Source organism: Periophthalmus magnuspinnatus, chromosome 21 (assembly GCF_009829125.3).
Source record: "Periophthalmus magnuspinnatus isolate fPerMag1 chromosome 21, fPerMag1.2.pri, whole genome shotgun sequence".
In the NCBI taxonomy this organism is placed as follows: domain Eukaryota; kingdom Metazoa; phylum Chordata; class Actinopteri; order Gobiiformes; family Gobiidae; genus Periophthalmus; species Periophthalmus magnuspinnatus.
The window spans coordinates 30,647,953-30,668,034 of NC_047146.1; the positions used below are offsets into that span (position 1 = coordinate 30,647,953).

Below are 20,082 nucleotides of genomic sequence, written 5' to 3' on the forward strand. Positions count from 1 at the left end.
CAGTGAAGCTAACAACTACTACTACAACTTCCTGATTATCAGACAATAAAACTCTTTATAATTAGGTGGAGACGGTACACAGCAGACTTATTTTGACCTCGAGTTGTTGATACAATATATCTGGAAAAATTTGTTTACATGGCCATCAATGGGTTGGGGTTAGGTATTAATTAAGTAGTAACTAAACTTGAATAATTCTCAGTAAACTATTTGTTCATTATGAATTAAGTCTTTGTTCCTGCTTTATTATGGTTAATTAAAGTGTAGTTATTATAAAGTGTTACTGCTGAGACTGTTGGTGCTGTGCTTCCATCAGTGTGACTCCTGTCCACTGCCCCGTGCTGCTCCATAAACGCTCATGATGCCTAAATCTCCATCAAACTAAAATGTTTGACTGTGTCCATTCCTGCTTGTGACATCACTAACATAACAGCTATAACCTCCGTTTCTTCTTTTATTTGATGTATTATTTTTTTTAATTTTATTGTTAAAGTGCACCATGTAACTTTTCCGGTGTGGGATCCACCACAGTTGAAATGTTATCGCTTGCTCTCAATGGAGAGTGTATTGCTTTGCCTAGAATGTTCCACAATAAAGTATTAAACATATCTAGCAAGCAAGTATCAATTACTGTTATTTTTATAAGGCAAAGATATATGAAAAATCATGCATTCGTATCGAGAGGGGCGTGACCTCTTCACATTTCAGCCCTGAAGCTTAGTCTGGTGGAGCCAACTGCTTGTAGAAATGTTTAATAATTTGAAACATTCCAGGCAAAGCAATACAATCTCCTTGGAGATTGGAGATACTTTAGTATCAGGAGTTGAAGTTCATATAGTCAAAGTAGTTCAGTAGTTTTTTGTGCCATACCAACCCAATTCATGGGTTTCAGGTTCCTGATTATAGGTGACATTTTGAGAACTTTTAACCAAATGTTCAAAAATATATATTATTTTTTACTGCTTATTACTATAGCAGTGGTTCTGCATCACTCTGAAACCCAGGGATTGACCTTCCAGCATAGTGCTAATGCTAGTTCCAAAACCTAGTCCATCTAGTATTGCATCTGTAGTTGTATTGTATATTGGTAAAAAAAATAAGGTAGATTTTTTTATGAGCTGGATAACACAATACGGTAATAACTTGCCCTAAAGATATAGATATATTGATATTATCCAGTGTTATCCATGATGTATTTACTAAGTACATTTACTTTTTGTATTACTTTAGCCTTTAAGAAAATGTAGATTTAAAATACACTGAAACTTGGACTCCCCCCCACATCACCACCTTATAACCTCCACACCCTTATTTTACCATCTTCTAGCTTATCCCCTGATGTCCTGCAGCCCTCCTCTGTAGATCCTGATCAGTATGTTATTATTGTGTCCTATTGTAAATGTCAATATGTATTTAAACCTGTTCACAGAGAGAGTACAAGAAGGCCCTGGAGCAGGAGATCAAGGGCAAAGGCATGTTGGCTTTGGCTACAGACACCCCAGACTTTATGAGGGCCAGGAATGCCACCGACATCCTCAGTCAGGTATGAGGAATATTATAATGTATGTAGTTGGGGTGGTGAGTTGTAGTAGTAGTAGTACATGTTTGTAATTTGGTGACTACTATGATTTTGTCTGCTGTGTTTCAGACTAAGTACAAGCAGACCGCTGAGATGGACAGAGCCAGTTACACCACCGTCATCGACACTCCTGATATCATCCACGCTCAGCAGATGAAGAACATCGTCAGCCAGGTATTTTACAGTGATAAATATTCACTGGTTAATAAGCTATTGCTGTTGAATTGTATCTCAAAACAAACTTTCTGTATTTTGTGTTGAACAGAAAAAGTACAAGGAGGAGGCTGAGAGGACCATGTCTCACTATGTGCCTGTGCTGGACACTCCGGAGATGCAGAGAGTCCGTGAGAACCAGAAGAACTTCAGCACTGTAAGTACAATCAAACATATACTATATTTTATGATCAAGACATTTCAGTGTGATTAGTGTTTTTTTTTATGTATTTTCTATGCCCATCGTAAAGTATTTGTTAATTGCCTTCATGTATGTTATTGTATCGTGAAGTATTTCATGTTTGTATTTCTTCTTTCTGTTTTGTTCATTATAGTTTGTCCTGTTAATAACTATATCTGGTTATTGCATTGTTCTTTTTGCTTGTCTCTCTCTTGCTATATCTTCATTATTGTGTTCTCTTGTAGCTTCAGTACCAGACAGATCTTAAAAACATAAAAGGCAAAGTGTCTGCTGTGCAGGACACTCCAGAAATACTACGTGTTAAAGAGAATACAAAGAATATCAGCTCGGTATAAACTCAAAGTGTTGAATTTAATCTTAATTTTTTCTTTTTTTTATTATAACAACACTATTTTTATTTTTTTATTTTTTTTATCCCCATCACTTTAACAGTACCCTGACTGCAGCCCAAAATTCTCTTAACATTCTGGAAATGTATTCTTTTATTTTTGCTAACCTATTTGTGTGTTTTCTTGTTTTTGAGTGCAGTGGGTGTAATTGTCTATATATGTTGTATTTCAGTGATAATTTGTGCTATATGTTATTTTTATGTATATCTGTGTATATATATGTTGTCTGTCCAGGTTTTCTCTCAATAAGTACATTTTCAAAGCCAATAATAAATAGTAGTAAGCAGAATACATTTAGGCTTATTTAGGCCTATTTTAAGAAAGTTTGTTTTCAACCATAAAATTTTTACATACAATATTGAAACAAAATAGGCTCTGTGCACAATAGCGCCCGGCAACCTCACTGTTAGTGTCACTACTTCCTGTCCAATTTCCTCTATGAGGTTTTCCCAATTCACACTAAAATTAATAAATATTTCAAGCTAAGACAGTGGACAGGGAGCTGTGGGTGGATGTCACTCATAACATGATAAAAAACTACACAAATAAAATTAATACTTCACCGGAGGACTCTTGTTTAGTACATACGTTTTGTCTCAATGCTGGTAGTCTTTATGTGAATTAAGTTGAGTTCTTTATTTTGTGTTTTCTGATTTTAATTCAAGTAACTATTAGCTTTGAGACACACTGAACTTGCTAGCATGCTGCTGTACACAGGGCCTATTAAATTAGAAGGTGCAGTATTTATTATACAGTTATAGTTTTTCTCATCATAGGGATCAAACTTTTTTCTTTCTTTTTTTTTACATATGATGAGAAAATGTCCAAAGTTTCATCGTCACTTGACTTAAACAGCATTTATTTAATTTTAAGTTAAGTTTAATAGTTTTTATTTTATTTATATTTTTGATCTCTTTTTGACCAAAGATTCAGTACAAAGAGGACTTGGGCGGAGGAACTGCTCTGTCTGAAACACCAGAGATGGACAGAGTCAAACGCAACCAACAAAACATTAGCACGGTACACTAGAGTGACCCTGCCCCGCCCCTTAATACCTGCCTCTTCCTCTTATGTGACCTTTTTCCCCTTTTTTCACAATGATAATTCAATTTTATCAGCTTTTGTAAGCACCGCTCCCTTTCAACTGGATGGTCAAAATACATTATTGTATTGTAGCTCACTTATGCATCATTACATAAGATTTACTTGTATATAAAGGCCAGTCTACATACACAATACTGTGGTGCTTTTGGCCATTCAGTACACCTTTCCCTTATTTTTTATTATTTTATTTTGTACTTTTTACCTATTTGTTATTAATCATTTGAATATAACCCTTTGCCTTTCAGTGAGGCCAACACAAACTATAGTAATTCCTCAGATGTCTATGTCTTTGTCTGTCTGTTTATCATGTTGTCTTGTCTCTTTGTCTCTGTCTCTGGCACTTTTACACTGCACAGATTCAATATAAGGAAGCACTGGGTCAGGGAACTTCCATCCCAGATCTGCCCGAAGTCAAGAGGGTCAAAGAGACACAGAAGAATATCAGCTTGGTAGAAATCAACTAGAGTGACCCATTTTAACCATTATATGAACCCTAACCTATCACAAAGCCCTAAACACACTATACTTACACAGGACTAAAAACTAAATGTATATTACTGAATTGTACAAAAAATGTATATATTTAGTCTAGCCAGATAATATTTTTAATAGTTTTAAAGGTGCGTTAAGTAACTTTTCTGGTGGAGAGATGTTTTAATTATTTTATCTGGAATACAATATTTCACAATATGGCATTAAAGCAGATCTATTATGCAAAAGTGACTTTTTAAAACTTTTAACCATGTTATAGTTATACCCACTCACCAGGCTGGGACAATTACCACCATCCTCTTCCTTTTACATTTGTTGACCCTTTCATATGAAAAACAAATCATAACAAAATACATTATTGTGTGCTATGTAACATGGACATACTTGGTACTACTTGGTATGTACAGTAGTGAACCAAATGCAGTCCTGTTGCTTGGTGTTCATATTTTTGTGTTGTCTTGTCTCTCTGTCTCTGTCTATGGCATTTTTACACTGCACAGATTCAGTATAAGGAAGCACTGGGTCAGGGCACATCCATCCCAGATCTGCCCGAAGTCAAGAGGGTCAAAGAGACACAGAAGAATATCAGCTTGGTAGAAATCTATTAGAGTGATCCATTTTAACCATTATATGAACCCTAACCTATCCCAAAACCTGCCCCTTTAATACCCAAAGCACACAACCCATTAATACAAGACTAAAAACTAAATGTATATTACTGAATTAAATTGTACCCAGCATGTATTAGCTGTTGCCAGCTAATACATTTAATATTTCTTAAGGATGCATTATGTAACTTAGTTGTATCCCCTCACCATTTACTCACTCGCCATATTTGAGATCAGTCCAATCAGAGCAATTATTAACAGCCGTGTCTAAATAATACTTTATGTCAGTCCTATAAAAATGTTTAAACATACAGAATTCCCTTTTCCCTTACATATCTATTTTAATATCTATTGCAATTAATATTTTAATGACTCAATCAAGTTAGCATCCTCCTCCTTTTACATTTGATGACCCTTTCTTTATAAAAAAACAAATCATAACAAAATACATTATTGTGTGCTATGTAACATGGACATACATGGTACTACTTGGTATGTACAGTAGTGAACCAAATGCAGTCCTGTTGCTTGGTGTTGCTCATATTATTGTGTTGTCTCGTCTCTGTCTCTGTCTGTCACTTTTACACTGCACAGATTCAATATAAGGAAGCACTGGGTCAGGGCACGTCCATCCCAGATCTGCCCGAAGTCAAGAGGGTCAAAGAGACACAGAAGAATATCAGCTTGGTAGAAATCTATTAGAGTGATCCATTTTAACCTTTATATGAACCCTAACCTATCCCAAAACCTGCCCCTTTAATACCCAAAGCACACAACCCATCAACACAAGACTAAAAACTAAATGTATATTACTGAATTAGATTGTACCAAAAAAACTAGTCCGGCCAAGTAATTATTTTTTTAAGGGTGCATTATGTAACTTTTCTGGTGGAGAGATGTTATTGCTTTGCCTGGAATGTTCCACAGACTGGCATTAAAGCAAAACTATAATGCAAAATTGACTCACCGCTGGTACATGTCCACTGCTTTGTACTTACTTAATTCTTCAATTTTATTTTCTTAATCAATGATAGACGCAGGATTAATTTTGGTACATTTTTTTTTTAATTAGCTGCTCACTAGCGACTTGTTTTGATTGTGTTTGCGGCAACATTAGCCCCCATTAGGCACTGCAGTTTTCAGCAGATTTGTTTATTTTATTTAGTCATTTTAGATGAATATTGTGATTTAAAATACGCAAATTCTAACATAATGATCCACAGATGTCATAGATTATAACAATATAGCAAATACAAGCACAGTAGGTCTTTAAAAGGTCTTTAACCTTATCTAACTCCATTGAGACAAGCAGGAAACGCTACCTGGCCAAGGTCAGATCTGTGGAGTAATGACCCTGCTCACATTAAGAATTAATGTTTTTCAAGATATTTTTAGCAATAAAAATATAAGAATGTAGTTCAGTGAATACAAGGTGCGATAATAGATTGGTATAATACTATACTTTACTGTGAAACATTTCAGGCAAAGCAATTATTAACATCTACATGGAAACAAGCAAGCGTCAGACACCGCTTCACAAAAGTTACATGGTACACTTTTAACTCTTTTTCTATTCTTTACAAAGGTGTTAGATTTGATTTTTGTTTCAACCCACCAACTAAGTTTCCATGGGCTTGACAGACGAATTAACCAATCAGAGAAAGGCATGGTCCACCTCGTGTCAAAGTAATTCTTTATGTCAGTCTTATGAACATTTTCAAACATACAGAATTCCATTTTCCCTTCCATATCTATTTTAATATCTATTCTAATTCATATTTTAATGTCTCAATCAAGTTAGTACCCTCCTTCCTGTTAACTTTTACATTTGTTGACCCTCTTATGAAAACAAAACATAACAAAACATATTTTTGTGTGCTGTGTAATATTGATCTACTTTGTACTTGGTATGCACAGTAGTGAACATATTACCACATGAAGTCCTGTTGTGTCATTGTCATTGTGTTCATATTGTTGTTTTGTTTTGTCTCTGTTTTTTATCTATGGCATTTTTACGCTGCACAGATTAAATACAAGGAAGCAATGGGTCAGGGCACTTCCATCCCAGATCTGCCCGAAGTCAAGAGGGTCAAAGAGACACAGAAGAATATCAGCTTGGTAGAAATCAATTAGAGTGATCCATATTAACCTTTATATGAACCCTAACTTATTCTAAACCTCTCCCAACCCTTTACTATCCCAAGCATTGCACAGGCTACACAATGATATATGATTTCTTATAATGACATGTGAGACTGAAACATCAATGTATATTACTGAATTAAATTGGACCAAAAGCCTAGTCTGGCCATCTAATACTATCACTTTACTAAGAGGGGCACTATGTAACTTTTCTGGTGGAGAAATGTTGTTGCTTTGCCTGATATGTTCCACAGTATGTCATTACTCTTCTCTAACTCCATGGGGGCAGGCAGGAAGTGCAAGCTGGCCAAATTACAGGTCAGATCTGTGGAGTAGCGACCCTGCTCACAATAAGAATTCATGTTTTTCAAGGTATTTTTTGCAATAAAAAAATAAGAATTTATTTCAATGAATATAAGATGAGATAATAGATTGGTATGACGCTATACTGCGAAACTTTCCACGCAAAGCAATTATTAACATCTCAAGTGGCAGACGTCCCTACAGAAAAGTTGTAGTACACCTTTAACTGTTTTTCTATTCTTTACAAAGGTGTTAGAGTTCATTCTTGTCTCAGCCCACCAAGTCATTTCAGTGGACTTGATTGACAGACAAATTAACCAATCAGAGAAAGGCATGGTCCACTTTGTGTCAGTCAGTCACTCCACACTCGGTGGTGGTAAATTACTATTGTAACGACAGCTGTCCTGGGACAGACTGACCAAAAGCGAGGCTGTCAGTCTGTGCCATCGACCCACCACCAATGCCTCACGCACTCACGCACACACCACTCTCATACTTATTTATGTCAATCTTATGAAAATGTTCAAACATACAAAATTGCTTTTTCCCTTCTATATCAATTTTGATATTTATTCTAATATTTTAATGATTCAAATTAGCATCCTCCTTCCCATTAACTTTCACAATTGTTGACCCTTTCATTATAAAAACAAAACATAACAAAACATATTTTTGTGTGCTGTGTAATATGCATCTACTTGGTACTTGGTATGTACAGTAGTGAACATATTACCACATGCAGTCATGTTGCTTGTTGTCATTGTCATATTGTGTTCATATGGTTTTGTTTTGTCTTGCCTCTGTCTATGGCACTTTTACACTACACAGATTCAATATAAGGAAGCAATGGGTCAGGGCACATCCATCCCAGATCTGCCCGAAGTCAAGAGGGTCAAAGAGACACAGAAGAATATCAGCTTGGTAGATTTTAAAAAGAGTGTATTGTCCTACAACCCAAGTGATAATTATGAAGTCCTTTTTGACCCAAATCCCTACATCCAAACCCATTATAATCTTTTTTTTTTTTTTAGAGACCTAAAATCTAATTTACAACCATCTTAAAGAGGCACTATGTAACTTTTCTCGCAGGTGTCCCACACTTGCTTGTCTCCACCATAATGTTTCACAGTATGGCATTAATCATATATATCTTTCATTGATTCAATTACATCTGTTTTAAGCAAAATATACCTTGAAAAAGTCTGTGTAATCTCCCAGTCGTCCAGGTCTGATCCATAGCAAAAGACAAAGTTTAAATCTGTCAACTGGACAAATTGAACTGAAGAAGCGGCTTGGAAGAGCAGCAAAACGTCTTCACTCCTACAACGATTTGTCCAATTGACAGATTTAAACTTTGTCTTTTGCTATACCTTAAAAAAATTACATTATTAGGGTGAGCTGTGTCTCCTCTCCACAGATCTGACCTATAACGTGGTATTGGTGGACCTGCTTGTTGTCATGGAGAGACATTGTTTAATGCCATACTGTGGGCGAATCTATGCAAAACTGTAATATATCCATGGAAATGAGCTGGTGGCAGTCCTACACCAAAAATGTTACATAGTGTATCTTAAAATTAAAATGTTCCCATTTTTTGAGTAATGTTTTGTGACCTTTTTAGTCCTCTAAAATCCCAGCCAAGTACTGACAACTAAGAAATTTGATTAACTACCGTTCATATTAAAACTCTAATTACAAACAAGCTTTTTTTTCTGCCTAATTTTTGTCACAAGTACTAGTTTCCCCTTCCAACTTTAATTAATTCTTAGCTTTTATTCTGACCTTATTTTTGTCCACTGTTTTAAGCACCAGTACAGAGAAGGTGTGGGACAAGGCACCTCAGTCCCAGAAACCCCTGAGATGGAACGGGTCAAACGCAACCAGCAAAACATAAGCACGGTACACCGATGAGTGACCCAAGCTGCCCCAAAAATCATGAAAGAAAAAGATCTAATTGCAATTTTTCTAACAATTCTTTCAACATTTTTAATCTATATTTACACCGAGAAGTATTAACATTGAAAGATGCTGACCCTGATTTTTACTGTATTTAAAAACAGAACTAGTCCATTTTAAACAGTTTGCAGTGGTCCAAAGTCATTCCTCACTTACCTTATACATTCCGACCATCCTAATTATTCACTGCGATTAGTTTACAAGCGCTTTTCAACTTTCAGAGATTAGTGCAGAGTTTTGCCATGATGGTAAAGCTAATAACAACTAGCATGCTAACGCAAAGAGAGGACTTACGATTGGCCCTACCAATGATCTCATCTGACCCCATTCATCCCAATACAATGTGCCTTCAATAGACCGCAGTATAATATCTATAACAAACTATAACAAACTTCATTATGCTTTTCAGATTTCCAGATGTTTTTGTGTGGTTAATTGTTTTGTTGTGGTTTTGTTTGTCTTTGTATAATGTTGTCCATAAAGGGAATAATGTTACTTCTTTCATGAATTGTATTGGTTGCACCCAAGTTTCTAGTAACCACTGTGTAATCAATGCGTGTAGTACTTTGTGTGTAAATGAGTATATGGGTGAAAATAGGGTATGTTTTTAACACTATGCTCTATCCTCAGCATTTGCCCCATATTTCGATGCTGCTGGGGTAAAAGTTGTCAGGAGCAATGGGTAACCGTAGTGTAAGGGCATGGATCCTCTCCAGATACAGTATATCCATCCATTTTTTTCCGCTTATCCAGGGCTAGGTAGCAAGGGCAGGAGTCGAAATGAGAACTCCCAAACTTCCCTCAACCCCTCTCCAGATCTTGAACTAGATTTAGCCAGGATTATCTCGTTAGCTGAAACAATAACAGGTTGAACAAATTTCTGTTTCACATTCTTATTCAATCTTAAACATGCACAAGGTCAGGTCCTTCCTTGAGTAATGGCACACAGTTTTTGTCAATTTATTACCAAATCACAACTTCCAAAATTGGTATACTGTAATGTGGTTAATTGTACCAAGGTTCATCTGTCTGGTTCTTTACATTTGGTAGCGGTGACAGATTTATTTTTTTAATCTGAAGCTGCACTACAAAATGATCAAATTAATCAGTTGTGTGATCAATTCAAATTGTTGTTTTTTTTTTACAAGGCACAAGACAAACGTCCCTAGTGACATTAAGAAATGGGTCAAAACAACAGTGACCATATAGATTACCCAAATGTACACATTATTCTATCTCTATGGGCAACAGTGTGTCTTGTGTATGTCTTTCGCTGGTTTTGTTTTTGTGTCTAAATGTAAATGAAGCCTTTTCTTTGGAGTGTAGATCAAATACAAGGAGAACGTGGGGCGGGGCATAGCCATCCCAGACCTGCCTGAAGTCAAGAGGGTCAAAGAGACTCAGAAGCACATCAGCTCGGTACAAGGACTGAACGTCAAACTGGAGTGCATCGCTAAAGCTAATGCTAAAGCTAAAGCTAACAGTATACAGTGGAACCCTCCATCTTTAATGATCATCATTTGTAGCTAGTTCCTCCTCTTTCTCCATCTTCATCTTCATCAATGGAAGTGTCAAGACCAAAACAGATGAAGCAAATGCATTCCCAAACTTTATACACTTTAAAGTTGTGAATGTAGAATGCTTCTTAAAAGTCCTATATTATGGAAAATTGACCCAAAATTGATTGCGAGCTTTAAACCATATTCAAATGTTGTTACCTCATCAAAAACATACCTGGAATTGTGTTTTGTTTCATTCACACATGTTTCAGTAATCCTGCATTAATAGGCTGTATCTCCAAAACTCATAATGCCCTGAACCATCTTCTGATGTCATGAAGTGGTAGTTTCCAAGTTAACAGCTACCTGTCACCTTTTGTTTAATAGACTGGTAATTGCACAGCTGAAATTATCCAAATGATTCTAGTGAAGGTGTACGGAGCTTAAAAACGCAGTGTAACACTTCCTTTATTACGACATGATGACATCACAAGGTGGAGTCTTTTCTGTCGGAAAGAAGAATTTATGTGTCAATGAAACAGAAATAACATTATAACATAGATCAGAAAAAAGCATAATATGGGCCCTCCAAATGCATTTAATACTTTATACATTTAATTTGATTCGATAGATATGTTACCCCAAAATATGTGACCCCAAAGGACATTCAGCAGCTATACAATGAACACTAGCTAGCTCATTGTGTCTTAAAGTTAACAGTCACTTTTATTAAAAATGGAAAACGTAAAATAAACAACTTATTCACTTTCAAATAAATTAAAATAAAGACTATCCAATTACTTTTATATGTAGAATACTTCAGTTTGAGGTGTTGTTTTAATATGTATTATGCCTCAAAATTAGCATCTCTTTTTGTAAACACAGAAGTGTCCTTTGGTGAAGTATTCCACCCGCAGCTCCCTGTCCATTGTCTTATCTTTAAATATCTATTCATTTTATAGAGATAAAAATGGACAGGAAGTAGTGACACTAACAGTGAGGTGGCTGGGCGCTGTTGTGCACAGTGCCACTTATAGCATAACTTAATTGAAATCAAACTAGTACATGTTGTTGGATTGTTATACTTGAGTATGCTTTACCTCCTTACATTTTAATTTAATCTCATTCATTTCCTTTGGTCATAGCAAAAGGGCCAACAGTATAACAATATAACAGTACAGGGCCACTCATTGTTTACTGACGATATCATAACCTCATAGAACTTGTTAAAAAGTCTTGCATTGGTCTTGACACAAAGTGATTTTCAGCATCATCCTCTTCATCTTGTGACACCTCTTCATTGCCGCCATCTTAATTCACATCTAAATCACCGTCTTGTCACCTGCTCCTCTCTACTCTTCATTTAGTTTTTTGTTTTTTTCAACTGTTCTCCACCATCTGCCTTTGACTCCCTGCTGTATTTTTTTTATTTGCGTTTTCGGTCCCTCTTGTTTTTCTAACCCACAAACTCTCTGCTTCTTCCCCATAATAAAGTTAATTTCCACTTTGCAGCAAATGACAATTCCACCTCCTGCTGAATTGTGCTCCTATGTGTAACCGTGACAACCATCTTTCTCCCTCCTCTTTGCAATGATCCACGCTGCTAGGAGTCTGCTGTTTTATGTGTTATAATGTACAATGCAATTAAAGAATATCTACATTAACGACAAATTAAGTACACTTGATTTGAGTAGTTTTGAAAAGTCTACATTTATATACCTACAATCCAATATTTCAACCCTTGTACTATGTAACTTTCCTCGTAAGGGGGTCCACCATCTGCTTTTTTCTGTGGAAACGTTATTCCTTTGTCTGGAATGTTCCACAGTATGGCATTGGTATCTATCCTGCAATTATTCATTTATAGGTGTTTTATTGCACAGAAATGTCTTTAAAAATAATGATTAATAATTACAGTGAGCGGGCTCGCCTCTCCACAGATCAGGCCTCATCAGCATGAAACATTCCACCCAATGTAGTAGCTCTCCTCCATTTTTTAAATGTTTTTTAATTTTATTCATTGTATTTCTATATTTTTTTTGTTTATTATAAAGGGACAGTTTTTAAATATATGTAAATATTCCCCAAATAAGGACAATTAGACACTCATCATTAGTTTATCAGTTGTTCCTTAGTATTTTAATTACATTTTAATGATTATTATAATGTATTTATTATTATTTAAAGACTAACTTATCCAGTAGGCCAATAGAGTAGGAAAACTGCAAATAAAAATTAATATTGGCAAATATTTTAAGGATTAGTACAGTTGAAGTGTCTTAAAACAATTTTGTGTTGGTGCTCAGAACTACTCAAATTGACATATTCTGAAATCATACATTCTTAATTCTACACATATATATCTATTTATATTCCTATTTTGCATTGTACTGTACATGTCTATTGTCTTTGTTGCGATGTGTCTGACTGGCCCGTTGGTGGCGCTGTGCTTCTTCCATAGGTTTTGTATAAGGACAGTTCAGTCAAAGGGACTCCAGTCGTGTTCACTCCTGAGATGGAGAGAGTCAAAAGGAACCAGGAAAACATTAGCTCGGTACCTCTCAAAATAAGAGCTGTCCCTTTAATGTTAACCCAGCTAACGTCTTCCCCCTGCTGTTTATTTAATCTGTCTTTATTTAGGCCTGTCACGATAATTACTATAATTATATAATTAGTAATATATATAATACATCAAACAAGTTTTGGGGTCAATAGTTATCGTGGGTACTTTTTCTTTGTACTATTGCAGAACTTTTTGTTACTTTCCTGTACTAGAATAAAATTTGAGCCATAGAGAGTTGAATAAATCACTTCTATGACTCATTATAGATACAAATTAAAGTGGGACTAAACACCTAATCTCCTCCTACAGCCACAAAAAAGTGAGGGAGGAGGAGGGGCAGAGTCTGGACATATAAGGAATAGTGTGGTCGGTCCAACAGGTATCCACACTTCAAACTCCCCCCCTGCAGCCAAGTGTTTGTAATCAGAAACACCTCGCTGTAATTAGAGCAGTCCTGTGTGATGTCACATGGTACTTGGAATTTCAGTGGCCACTAAAGGCAGTACACACTCACACGTTTTTGACCGTTTTTGAACAGAAAGCTGCAAATTTTCTTATTTTGCACTTAGATTGCCGAAAAAATGACTAGGAAGAGTAGACAATTCTGTTGAAACACCATATACACAGTTTAGTAGCGAAAAAAGTTGATTTAATGTTTAGTTCCACTTTAAGTAAAGTGTTTTTATTTATTGCAGCTCAAGTTTTGTTTTTTGTTTTTTTCTTTTTTAACAATATTTTACATTTAGTTTAGTTTTTCCAAGTCCTTCTTTAGGGTTATCGTGCCACTGGCATGATTTAATATTATTATTGTCTATATTTTCTTGAGAAATATATTGCTCTTGTGTTATTGTGACAGGTCTATCTTGAATCGCATTAATCCCTTTGTAGAGGCACCACTCTCCGCTGTGTGCTAACATCCATCCTCTTACACCTCTTCATCTTGCTGCACAGTCAAAGTCAAGTCTGATTTATGTTACGTTTATGTGTGTTGTCTTGGGAACATAAAGAAACTATACACTGGGCATTCAAATGGGACATATTATGCAAACTGCACTGGTAAAGCTCCCATCTGTAAGTTTTCTTCAGTTTTTTACCAGTATATAGTAGACTTGAAACATCTAGCGGTGAAGTGTGAGATACAACAGGGGTGAGTAGGTCTAATTACAGGACCTAGTTTTAACACTCATTGGATGAGAACCATATGGAAACAACTGTCTGTGTTACTATCCCAAACAGTTGTTTCTCTGTCATGGTTCAACATCAGCGGGAGAAGTGGGTGGGGCTAACACTTTCAGATGATATATATTCACTGGTATCTTTTAGCCATGTTCGTAGAAGTTGAGCTAGTTTGACTAAAATATAAATACGTGTGAAGGAGTTTTAAAAATAAAATATTCTTAATTCATTTTAAAATGTTAACTTATTTATATTTAAGCCAATATTGCAAATTTTTGCTAATTATTGTTCGTATTTGTAAATATGATACGTAGCAACAGGTGAGTAAATTGACAAATACACTGTAAATTATTGTTTCTTCTTCATAATAATAATAATAATAATATAATTTAGAGGTAAGTCTTGCACATTTTACACATGTCACAAATATGTCTTAATCTTCTTGTAATTAATTGTATATTTTTGTGCTAATATTTGGTTTCAACCCTTTTAATACTTCCTTCTTAATCCCAAACTCCAAATGTCGTCCCTTCTGATCCCTGTCTGTGTTTACATCCATTTGTGCGTTTTCACATCCCCTGTGTCCAACCTAACAGCTGATAAACATTATATAAGTTATTTATTCATCATTTTATTTTTATTTCAGGTTTTGTATTCGGACAGTTTCCGTAAACAGATCCAGGGTAAAGCTGCCTTTGTCCTGGACACTCCTGAGATGAGACGTGTCAGAGAGACACAGCGCATTATTTCTGGAGTAAGACTTAAAACTGATATTTATGCTCATTTATTTCTATTATTTCGTATTACATGGTATGAACACTAAGAGAAGGGTACCCAAACTATTCTTGGGACCCTCACTTCAAAATGAAAAATTACATCATAAAGCCAAGTTGCAAAAGTTTTAAAATCCAGTTTCATTGTATTTATTTGAGTAGTGAATCGTGCTATTTGACTTAACTTCACTAAAATGTTTGTTTATGCTCTAATTACTTTGTGCCTCCATTACATTCTTGGGTAATGTTTAGTTTAAGTCACATAAATAAAGATATAGCTGTAGCCTGCAACAATACTTGAAAACAACAGGGAAATGAATAAGTGAAACACTTTAGTGAGTACTCATCATATCATAAAGAGCCATTTTTGGGTTTATTACAAGCTGGTTTTAGTTGTAGGATCTAGCAACCCAAAGTGAGGAGCTCATCACAAAAAAGTACAATAATATAAACTTTTTAATAGATTCTTTTTTCAGACTAAGGTTAAGTTTGTTTTCATAACTGACAGTTTCGACTGCTCAGTAGCGCTCTTCCTCATGTGAGTGGTCATGTGATGTGATGGGACTCTGAGACCTGAGACTGTCAGGTATGAAAACAAACTAAACCTTGGTCTTAATAAAGAATCTATTAAAATAAATTGTATCATTTATCAAGTTATCATTTTACATGAGGCCCCTATTAAGACTTCCAAGCTATTTAAAATACAATATGGAATAAAACAGTTTGAAAAAGCACAGTAAGATACAGCATATTTAAGGATTTAATAAAAGTGTTAAAAGGTAAAACTGCATTTGAGAAGAGGGGTTGGAATCGGTTTGAAATCCTTATGGTCGTAAAATGTGTATTTCTTGTTGTTTCAGGTGAGGTACCACGAGGACTTTGAGAAGACCAAAGGCAGTTTCACCTCCACCGCAACGGACCCAGTGATGGACCGCGTGAAGAAGAACACCCAGGACATGAGTGATGTGAGCTACAGGGGAATACAGCGCCGTGTAGTGGAGATGGAGAGGAGGCGCGCCATTGAACATGACCAGGAGACCATCACCGGTATGGAGAGCTAACATACAAAAAACACTGTACTATTTATTTTGAAACAAGAGCATAGTCATATCTCATCCCTACTGAGCAGGGCTGTGCCAGAGATTCAGGGGGGCAGGGTCTCAAGCCCCTACCTGTACCCGTTTTTAATGTTTTAAATGGACTATAATTATTTGTTTTATTGCTTGTATTTTTGTCCGTATTTGAACAGGGCACCCATGAAAAAGAGAGTGTAAGTGCTCTCACTGAGTCTATCTGCATAAATAAAGATAAATAGATTAAAAAAACATGGGTATTGTTCAGTCCAATTGGTATTCATAGAAGTGTAGTTACATCTGTAACTTTCAATTTCAAATGTCCCTACTACTGAGCTCCCCTTTTTGAGCTTGTTTTGTTTCAAAGAGCTGAAAAAAGAAACCAACACCATCTGTTTCACCGGGCCTTTCTCTTCAGGATGGTCCTCTGTGTGTTCCAGTGAAGTCTTTACACTTCGCTGCTGTCAGCATTTCCCCAATGTTGAAAGTAGAAAAACTATCACAATATTAGTAGTATGATGCTTAGTAGTAACAGTAGCAGTCGGAGTGGTAGTAGTAGTTGTAGTAGTAGTTGTAGTAGTAGTTGGAGTAGCATTTGGAGTAGTAGTTAGAGTAGCAGTTGGAGTAACAGTTGATGGAGTAGTTAGAGTAACAGGTGGAGTAGTAGTTAGAGTAACAGGTGGAGTAGTAGCTGTAGTAACAGGTGGAGTAATAGTTGTAGTATTTGTAGTATCAGTTGGAGTAGTAGTTGGAGTAGCAGGTGGAGTAGTAGTTGGAGTAGTTGGAGTAGTATTAATGGTAGAGTAGGTAGTATTTACATGGATTTGGTGTAATAATACATATTTGTTTGTTCAGATCTGCGTGTGTGGCGCACAAACCCCGGGTCTGTGTTTGACTATGACCCGGCTGAGGACAACATCCAGTCCAGGAGTCTGCACATGATGTCAGGTGAGGAGCAGAGATGGTACAGATAAAAAATGATTATTATTACAGGTATTGTTATTGCAATTCTCCAACTTATAGACAAAACCTACAAAATTAAACAAAATATTCAACATCCTCTCCACTCTGCGTCAGTGCACAGTGGAGCCGATGCCATACGCCAATTGTGAGCGCCACCATCGGGCGTAGCTGATTATTGTTAATTATAGGGATAGTACAAGATCTCATGTCACAAGGTCTTACAAAACAAAATTGCCAGAAGATTGTGCACACAAGAGAAAAATTATCTTGTGAGATTTGTTGCTCATGTGTTTATATTTAGATTTTATTACAAGTGATGGATTTAAACTCATCACTGTTTTCTCTATGAAAAAGTGGGTTGGATATCACTGTCTGTTGGAAGACAACAGCACTGTATGAAATGTATCTATAAGGGACGACTTCAAAAACTTCCAGAATACCTCACTTGTTGTTAATCATTGATACCAGAACATTTAATATCAGATCACACGACTGCATGAGACTGTGTCAGCTCAGAGAAGCAGCCACAGTACCAGACTTCTCTCGTTGCGCTGTAGAACTGAGAGGTTCAGGAGGTCGTTCATTCCTGCTGTTATAAGACTGTGTAACAGCTCTTGTTGATCGGGTGCACTTTATTATCTGTGTACTGTTTGTGATTTTATACCTGTGTGTAATTTATGTTTTGTCTCTGTTTTTGCTGCTGGACAAATGAATTTCCCTGGTCTGGGGATTAATAAAGTATATATCTATCTATCTGCATAAGGCTAACGACTAGCTGCATCAGAACTGAGATGGGAAAGGGCTTTTAGCTGTTTTACTGCACAAAGATTAAATACACTCCAAGGAAAACCAAACTGGATACTTCAGTGACACAAGCACAATTTAAAAATCTGGTAACATAAATAAAGATGAAGATTGTAGACCCAATCTCTTATCGCATCTCGTCTTGTGGAAAATGTGTCAAGTCCCATCCCTACTTATTTCTAATCATAATAATACATAACACTTGCATAAAGCTTGTCTAGATACCCAAAACACTTGAGGACACAAACAGAAGAAGAAAAAAATCTGTAATGGCTATTTCGTATGCATAGTACATGTAGACGCAAGACAATGGCAGTGCAGTGAGGGGGACGGTAAACAGTCGGACCCTGTACAGTAGACCACAGTGGTGACAGACATGTTGTCTTCATGCATGTTTGATACTACCTTATATTTAACTCATACTAATATCCATCTGACATGTCCAGTGCAAGCCCAGAGGCGCAGTAAGGAGCACTCTCGTTCCACCAGTGCTCTGAGTGGAATGGCTGATGAGAAATCGGAGGTGTCCCAGGACCCAGACCACCACATGTCACTGTACAGCAATGGCTTCATGACCTCCTCTGTCGGTACGCATCAGTGCAGTGCTCAGCCTAAAAGACATACTGTGAAATTAGATATTTTCAGTAGCTAAATATATCAGATATGCTTTCCCCGTATTAAAACTCTTTTGCTCTGTGCAGGTTACCAACACGCCCGCACCGTGGAGCTGCAGCAGAGGTCTTCTTCTGTGGCCACTCAGCAGACCACTGTGTCCTCTGTGCCCTCCCACCCATCCACCACCGGAGTGAGTCACTCACTGTTTTATACAACATAACAACCTGTGGCTGGAAGAATTACTAAAGCATTTAGTCCCCAAAATCAGTGACAGTCAAGCCTTTCTGTTTTGATGCCACACGCACGTTGGCACCCTGCTGGTAGTGGAAATCAAATGTGTAGCTTTCTGGTTGAGCTACACCTATCAACTGATACATACAGCCTAAGGCTTCACCTTTGAATAATACTGTCATTTAATCCAATCCTTCTCCCTTCAGAAAACGGTGCGTGCCATGTACGACTACACTGCTGCCGATAACGACGAGGTTTCCTTCAAAGACGGAGACGTGATTGTGAATGTTCAGTCCATTGACGAGGGCTGGATGTATGGCACTGTGCAGAGGACCGGCAAAACTGGCATGCTCCCTGCCAACTATGTGGAAGCTGTTTAAACTAGAAGACCCCCCCCTGAACCACCCTGTGTACCCGGGTGCACTACATCCACATCCTGCTAACGTCCTCACCAACGTGGCTTTGTGCAATGTGTAGCTTAGATTAGCTTAGCACTATTTTAATGTTTGTTTTGTTTTGTCTAGGCATCTGTGGATGTTATGACATATACACTTATATAAATATGGTATAAATATACTACTATGTCTACTCTTCTCACCGGCTTGAACCAAACACTAGATTCAGTCCCATTGTACATTAATTATTGATATATTTAATATATGCAACACCAAAGGCCCTTAAAATGTAATGAAAAGATGAAATACTATGAAACAATGAGGATTTAGGAGTTCAGATTGAATGAAGTGAAGCTAAGCCACAGTCTTCCCTCCTGAAGGCTTTGATAAGACTAAAGTGTGTTTTTGAATGTTTTGGTCGTGGTTTAGGCCCTGATCTGTAGCTAATAAAGCACACTACGCTCCTGCACTCCTCTGTCTTTTTATTATGAAATTATTAATCTCAAGTGACCACAGTGAAAGTTGTACCATCTAACCATATGTTTTTTTGTTATTTCAGTTCCATAAAAGAAACAAAAGATCAAATAAGGTATAATAAAACTAGATATAGAATGGATTTTGGTGACCATCTTCCAATCAAGCAAAATTTGAATAGAAAATAGATTAAAGGTTTTAAATTTATATAAAATGGTACTGCTACCCTAATAGTAAGGACAGCAACCTGTTTGACATTTTTGGAAAATGAATTTAGACCCTTGAAGCACCGCACTGGTCTTTATTCTGTGCATGTGATAAACCCCAAATGGACACTACCATTGGTAATTCACTGGTTTACTTCATATCTATTAATAAAAATATATGTATTACCAAAAATTTAAAAATACAATATTTCAGATTTTTCACTTAGTATGGTTAGTAAACTATCGCAATAAGGCTGACTTTTTTCAGCCTCTATTCAGAAACAGCTCCCTGGTTTAATAAATATTGAATAATATTAGTTTT

At 36.5% G+C, this 20,082-nt stretch overlaps 1 protein-coding gene across 1 annotated transcript in view; it reads left to right on the forward strand.

Moving 5' to 3' along the window:
• The window catches only part of neb (nebulin), a 107,872-nt gene extending 88,304 nt beyond the window's left edge, over window positions 1-19,568 (forward strand). The window contains 19 exon segments of the mRNA XM_055230689.1: window positions 1,430-1,543; window positions 1,649-1,753; window positions 1,845-1,949; window positions 2,219-2,323; window positions 3,311-3,403; window positions 3,844-3,936; window positions 4,480-4,572; window positions 5,182-5,274; window positions 6,613-6,705; window positions 7,861-7,953; window positions 8,839-8,931; window positions 10,315-10,407; window positions 12,949-13,041; window positions 14,873-14,980; window positions 15,860-16,046; window positions 16,928-17,020; window positions 18,286-18,426; window positions 18,541-18,644; window positions 18,892-19,568. Coding sequence (XP_055086664.1) covers window positions 1,430-1,543; window positions 1,649-1,753; window positions 1,845-1,949; window positions 2,219-2,323; window positions 3,311-3,403; window positions 3,844-3,936; window positions 4,480-4,572; window positions 5,182-5,274; window positions 6,613-6,705; window positions 7,861-7,953; window positions 8,839-8,931; window positions 10,315-10,407; window positions 12,949-13,041; window positions 14,873-14,980; window positions 15,860-16,046; window positions 16,928-17,020; window positions 18,286-18,426; window positions 18,541-18,644; window positions 18,892-19,065 — 2,073 coding nt within the window. The 3' untranslated portion in view covers window positions 19,066-19,568.
• The last annotated feature ends 514 nt before the right edge of the window (window positions 19,569-20,082 follow it).